Source organism: Silene latifolia, chromosome 3 (genome assembly GCF_048544455.1).
Source record: "Silene latifolia isolate original U9 population chromosome 3, ASM4854445v1, whole genome shotgun sequence".
NCBI classification, from domain to species: domain Eukaryota; kingdom Viridiplantae; phylum Streptophyta; class Magnoliopsida; order Caryophyllales; family Caryophyllaceae; genus Silene; species Silene latifolia.
In genome coordinates this window covers 138,775,252-138,781,582 of record NC_133528.1, presented here as the reverse complement: position 1 = coordinate 138,781,582, position 6,331 = coordinate 138,775,252, and the positions used below count along the sequence as shown (strand labels likewise).

Sequence of the window (6,331 nt, the reverse complement as noted above, 5' to 3'; positions counted from 1 at the left end):
GATTCCTGATACCAAAAAAATTGTACTCAATCGGAGTCATCTAGGGTTTCTCTCCTAGGGTTTTGTCTAGGTCTAGGGTTAGGTCTTGGTTTTCTCCTCCAGTTTTGAGGCTCATCTCGCGTTTTTCTTACGAGAGTGTGGCTGCGTCGTGTCTTTTTTGTCTTGCGTTTGGTTGTGTTGTGTCGTTTTGTGCAGGTCTGAAGATTTGTTTGATCCGATGGCTACATCTAGGGATAAGGGCAAAAGTATTCTGATTAGTGATGATCGAAGGACGGCTGACTCGTTTCTTTGGGATGAAGGCACTGAGGAAGAGGAAGAAAGGGGTCAATTGATGTTGGTAGGGCGGATTTGGGCGCAGAAATCTATTAATGTCAAAGCGGCTATCGAGACAATGACAAAGTTGTGGAATCCGATGAAGCCTATCATAGGGAACGTTATTGACGCGAAGGAGAAACTTTTCGTGTTTCGATTTGGGACGCTTCGCGATAAGGAAAGGGTTTTGGAAAATCAACCATGGCACTTTGATAAGTTCGTTTGGTGCTTCAACGAACCTACTACTACGGGAAGGTAACTGATGTCCCTCTCTTTCAGTTACCTTTATGGGCACGCATTTATGATTTACCCATATCAGGGCGACGCAATGAAGGCAATGTGAGGAAGATAAGGGCTATGTTGGGGACGTATATTAGTATGGAATTAGGGCCAAACCCGGAGATGGATAGAGCTATTAGGGTCCGTGTTTTGCATGATGTTAGGGTTCCGTTAAAAAAGTCGATTAATATTCTGATGCCAAATGGGAAGGAGGTCGAGTTTGATGTAAAATATGAAAAATTGCCGACTTTCTGCTATGGTTGTGGGATACTTGGGCATGGGGAAAAGGACTGTGAAGATGGACCGTTTGATGAAGACGATTTACAATTCGGGGATTGGTTGCGAGCTTCTCCGTGGAAAATTACGAAGACTGTTAAAGAGGGAAATGGGAAAGCTGCGAGGGCTTTGCACCCAGTTTTCGAGGACATGCGAAGAAATGAGGAAGAAGGAGATATTGCTAAGATAATTGATAAATTGCAGAGCATTGCCGTGAGTTTTAAAGCAAAGAAAAGAAGGGAGGAGGTGGTGGTGAATGAAGTGTTAGGGGAAGACAGTACGGGGAGGGGAAGAGCTTTTCCTCGGGTGGAGGAGAGGCATATGCGGGAAGGAGGGGGGAGCCTATTTCGATAGAGGAGGGACTGGTGTAGGGAAAGGGTAGCAGTGGGAGGGCGGAGATGGCAGTGGATAATATGGGGAGGAGGGATGAGCAGCTTGTAGACAGGGGGCCTGGATGCCAGGCGCGAAAAACACAAGGTGAGGTGGAGGGGAACCAGCAGGGGGTGGAGAAGGGAGGGGGTGGCAGTGAGAAAAGGAGGAAGTGGGTGAGGAAAGTGGGGGAGGAAAGAGGGGGTACTGTGGAGGGGGGTCAAATTTCGACAGGAGGAAAAAGGGGTAGGGAGGAAGAAGGAGTGGGGTCATTGGGAAGCAAGAGAACTAAGTTTACCAAAGACGGGGGCGTCACTATACCTGAGGCGGAGGTTGAGGGTGCTCAACCCCGCCGGGCCCAATGAGTATCCTAAGTCTTAACTTCCGGAGATTGGGCCACCCCGATGCAGTAGGTGCGCTCTGTCATTTGTTACGACGGGAGGCCCCGACCATGGTGTTTCTTTGCGAGACGAAACTCAGTGGTCGTGAGATGCAGACAGTTCTCGCGAAATTTGAGATGTATTATGGTATGCACGTGGATAGTGTGGGGAGGGCTGGCGGGTTAGCGTTCTGGTGGCATAAGGATATCAAATGTGAGTTCCTTTCGGCGTCAGTTCATCATATGGATTTCATTGTTAGGGAGGCTAGTGGGGATTGGCGTGTGACGGGCTTTTATGGTTGGCCTATGGTAGTGTATAGACACCTTTCCTGGAAGCTGTTGCGGGTTCTAGGGTAGCAATCGGTGTTGCCATGGATGTGCATAGGTGATTATAACGAGATACTATTTGCTAATGAGATGAAAGGGGGTCAACGAGCTCAATGGCAAATGAACCAGTTTCGAGAGGCGGTAGATGCGTGTGGTCTGATTGATGTTTCTTTTGAGGGGTATGCGTTTACTTGGGACAATGGGCAAGTGGGAGAGGATAACCGTCAAAGCAGAATAGACCGAGCTACGGGTACTAATGAGTGGATGGAGCATTTTCCCTATGCTAGGCTTTGTCATTTGGGGCGTGAGTGGTCGGATCATTCACCACTCAAATTGGTGTTAGACCGGCGGGAGAATGTGGCGCAAACCGCGAGAAGATTTCGTTTTGAGCAGATTTGGGTGGGGGCTGAGGGGTGTGAGGAGGCTATCCTACGTGGGTTTGAGAGGGGGGGAGATGACCTCGTGGAAGCGTTACAGGAGAGTGCGAGGGAATTGCAAGCTTGGAAACGGGTGAGCATAGGTAAAATTGTGAAGATGATTGCAACGAAAAGAAGCCAAATAACACGCTTGAATGAGGGGGGTCGAACAGCTGAGGAGGTACGGCGTAGGAGGAAATTGGTGAGGGAAGTGGCGGATTTGTGTAGGCAGGAGGAACAGTTCTGGCGGCAACGTTCAAGGGCTCTTTGGCTCAAAGATGGGGATAGAAACACAAGCGTTTTCCATAAGCAAGCTGGACAGAGAAAGGCAAAAAATCATATAAGCAAGCTGGTGGATGATGGGGGTGTTGTGAGGTGTGGGGATGAGGCTGTTTCTCGAGTTGCGACGTCCTATTTCACATAGCTGTTTACAGCGACTCCTGCTAGGGATTTTGGGGATGTGTTCACGGGTATGGAGGGGCGGGTAACGGCGGAGATGAATGGGGAGCTGGGCCGTGAGTACTCGGAAGATGAGGTTGTGGATGCGCTCAATCAGATGCCCCCATTAAAGGCTCCTGGACCGGATGGTATGAATTGTCTTTTTTACCAAACATATTGGCACATTGTTGGACCGTTGGTGACGGGTACAGTTCTGCGGGTCTTAAATGGGGCTCCGATGCCAGATGGGGTAAACCATACTCATATTGTTCTTATCCCGAAGAAGAAGGCGTAAGATTCGTGATTTTCGACCAATTAGCTTATGTAATGTGGTGTACAAGTTGATATTGAAGATCCTTACTAATCGACTGAAGTTATTTCTCAATAAAATTGTGTCGGAGAACCAGAGCGCTTTTACACCGGGAAGGCTAATCACGGATAATGTCCTTATCGCTTTTGAATTGTTTCATTATATGAAGAACTCGAGACATAAAGAAGGGCATATGGCGGTCAAGCTAGATATGGCGAAGGCTTATGATCGGGTGGAGTGGGATTTTCTGAAGTAGCTCTTGTGCGTTATGGGTTTCGATGCCAGGTGGGTGGATAGGGTACTCATGTGTGTAACCACGGTCTCTTCAGCTGTGCTCATTAATGGGAATGTAAAGGAGATTTTCCAACCGGAGCGTGGTTTGCGACAAGGTGACCCATTATCTCCTTATCTTTTTATTTTATGTGCGGAGGTCTTATCGAATTTGATGAGGAGAGCGACTGAAAATTTCGTGCTCCATGGCCTTCGAATTTCGCCCCAAGCACCGGTGATATCGCATTTACTTTTTGCAGACGATAGTATATTTTTTCTCAAAGCTAGCGAAGGTGAAGCGTTGGAGGTGAGTAATATTCTCCGTAAATATGAGTTTGCCTCGGGTCAAATGGTGAATTTGGATAAAACAACAATTTCTTTCAGACGTGGGGTCTCGGATGAGCGGAGAATTAGTATAGCTGCAAGGTTGGGCGTGAATGTCGTCGAGGAGCAAGAGCGATATTTGGGTTTACCTACAGTTGTGGGTCGATCTAAAAAATATCTAACTGATATTGTGCGCAATAAGCTCAATAAACGGTTGCAAGGGTGGCGTGGGAAAATATTGTCTAGGGCGGGTAAGGAGATTCTTATAAAGGCAGTTGTCAATTCGCTCCCTACCTATGTGATGAGTGTGTTTAAACTCCCGGCCTCTTTTTGTGACGAGTTCAGAGTTCTTGTGTCGCGGTTTTGGTGTGGATATGAGGAAGGAAAGCCGAGGAAGATCTCGTGGGTGTCGTGGAAGCGCATGTGCCAGCCGAAGTGTATGGGGGGTATGGGGTTCCGGGATTTCAATGCTTCGAACCAAGCTTTGCTGGGAAAGCAAGCCTGGCGCCTTGTGACGGAACCTGAATGTTTATGGACCAGGCTAATGAGGGGTCGGTACTATAGTGGGGGTGAGTTTTTGGCAGCAGGGTTGGGTTATAACCCGAGCTACACGTGGCATGGGATTGTGGAAGCTCGGACTGTGGTGATGCGTGGGTTGAGGAAAAGGGTGGGAAAATTTGGTGGTGGCAGACTGGTATGGCGTGATGCTTGGCTGGTGGGGACTCAGTCAGGACGGGTTCTATCACCGTGCAAGAAAGGGTGGGAAAATTTGGTGGTGGCAGACTTGATGAAGGATGACGGGCGTGAATGAGATGTGGTGCGCATAGCCGAATGCTTTTTACCTTTCGAGAGGGAGCGGGTTCTAAACATTCGTTTGGGTAGGGAGAGACGGGTTGATTCGTGGTACTGGGCTTTTGAACGTAATGGGGAATAAACGGTGAGGTCAGCTTACAAGCTTCTTGTGGGGGAGGATCCTAATATGGTGGAGACGTCGAATTGGGAACGGAGCAAATGGCTATGGAATAATTTGTGGAAAGTTCAGGTGTGGCCTCGGATCAAGCTTTTCTTCTAGCAATTGTGCAACGATGCTTTAGCAACCAAGGTAAATTTATCTTTTCGTGTCGGTCAAAATGATCTCTTGTGTCCGTTGTGTCAGAGTCAAGTTGAGTCGAGTCGAGTCTTTTCCGAGATTGTTGGGTGGCGAGGTGGGTATGGGAGGAAATTGGGCTGTTGGAGGAGGAGAGGGATGGGGAGGGGGATGTTCGAGCTTGGGTGGAGGGTTGTTGGCGTGGGATGGGGAAGAGGGAGTATGGGTTGATGATGGTAGTATGCTGGGCCATATGGGAGGCGAGAAACCGGGTTATTTTTGAGGGAGGAAGTGTGGTGGTGGTGGATGTGGTGAAGAGGGTTCAAAGGGTGATTGAGGAAGTGGAGGGGGAACTGGTTGTACGGGCTAGGGAGGCAGGGGAGCCGAATGAGGATGGGGGAATGCAAGGGGATGATTGGCGACCTCCAAGCTCGGGTTGGGTTAAGCTCAATGTGGATGCGGGAGTGAAGGAAGGGATTGGTGTAGGGGTTGGAGTGGTTTGTCGGGATAGCTTGGGGAAAGTACTATGGGGCATGGATCATAATAGGCGGGAAGTTTGGGAAGCACATGTAGCGGAGGCAGTAGCGGTTTTGGATGGCCTCGAACAAGCACGGGAAGCAGGCCACGAGTGTGTTGTGGTGGAGAGCGACTGCTCGCAAGTTATTGATGCTTTGAAGCAGCGCAAGACGGGACGAAGTTTAGTTTCGCTGGTTTTGGATGACATTTTATGTATTGCTAGCTCTTTTTCTTCAATTGTTTGGTCTCATATTAGTAGAAGAAACAATGTAGTAGCTCACGCGTTAGCACATATGTTGCCGGTAGGAGATGGTAGAGTTGTTTGGATCGACAAACTTCCTGAGATTGTTGATCGTCTGATTGTTTCGAATTAATGAAAGTACCCCTGTGGGTTTCAAAAAAAAAAAAAAAAAACAACCACGAGACTCAATATGAGAGACTTGTGAAGAGACGATTCATTTACTGAAGATTAGATAGTATAGATCGTCATCCGGTAATGGTTTTACTTTGTTTGATTTAAAGGTTAGTGAAGTTATGATCTCATAGCCATAACTTCACTATTAGACAAAAATGATGCGTTAATGTTTGGAATATATATTTTTAATGTTTTATAAGAATAAGAGAGTATTTATATAATTAGAATTATTTAATTAGAATTTAAGTTGGATGTACTATTGGTTTGTAACACGATATTTATGTCGTCATGCAACCTAGGGTTTCAACTAAAATTCTATCTCGATTTGTTGTGGGCTATGGAGGCCGAAATGGACCGAAGGAAGCCCTAGGGGCCAGCCGAGCCACTCCCAAACCCTAGCCTCCTACTTGTTCGTCAAGTCATTTAGGGTTTCACACATTCCAGAATATTCTAAAACCCTAATTCCCTACAACTATAAATACCTCTCTTACTTCAACATTAAAAAAGTGACACACATCTACACTTTTAAGAGAAAATATATTTAAGCAAAAATTATTTGAGCTTTAATTCTTACTCCCTCCCATCCATCCTTTTTTTCCCCTTTGAAGTGGGC

At 47.2% G+C, this 6,331-nt stretch overlaps 2 protein-coding genes across 2 annotated transcripts; both read left to right on the top strand.

Annotated features, from left to right (window-relative positions):
* The first annotated feature begins 1,687 nt into the window (after positions 1-1,687).
* LOC141649785 (uncharacterized) lies at positions 1,688-2,782 on the top strand. The gene is made up of 2 exons (XM_074458465.1): positions 1,688-1,913; positions 2,001-2,782. Exons 1-2 carry the CDS (start codon positions 1,688-1,690, stop codon positions 2,780-2,782), a joined length of 1,008 nt encoding a protein of 335 aa, XP_074314566.1.
* Positions 2,783-4,993: 2,211 nt separating this feature from the next.
* LOC141649784 (uncharacterized) lies at positions 4,994-5,677 on the top strand. The gene has a single exon (XM_074458463.1). The coding sequence runs from the start codon at positions 4,994-4,996 to the stop codon at positions 5,675-5,677; it is 684 nt and encodes a 227-aa protein (XP_074314564.1).
* Positions 5,678-6,331: the final 654 nt, after the last annotated feature.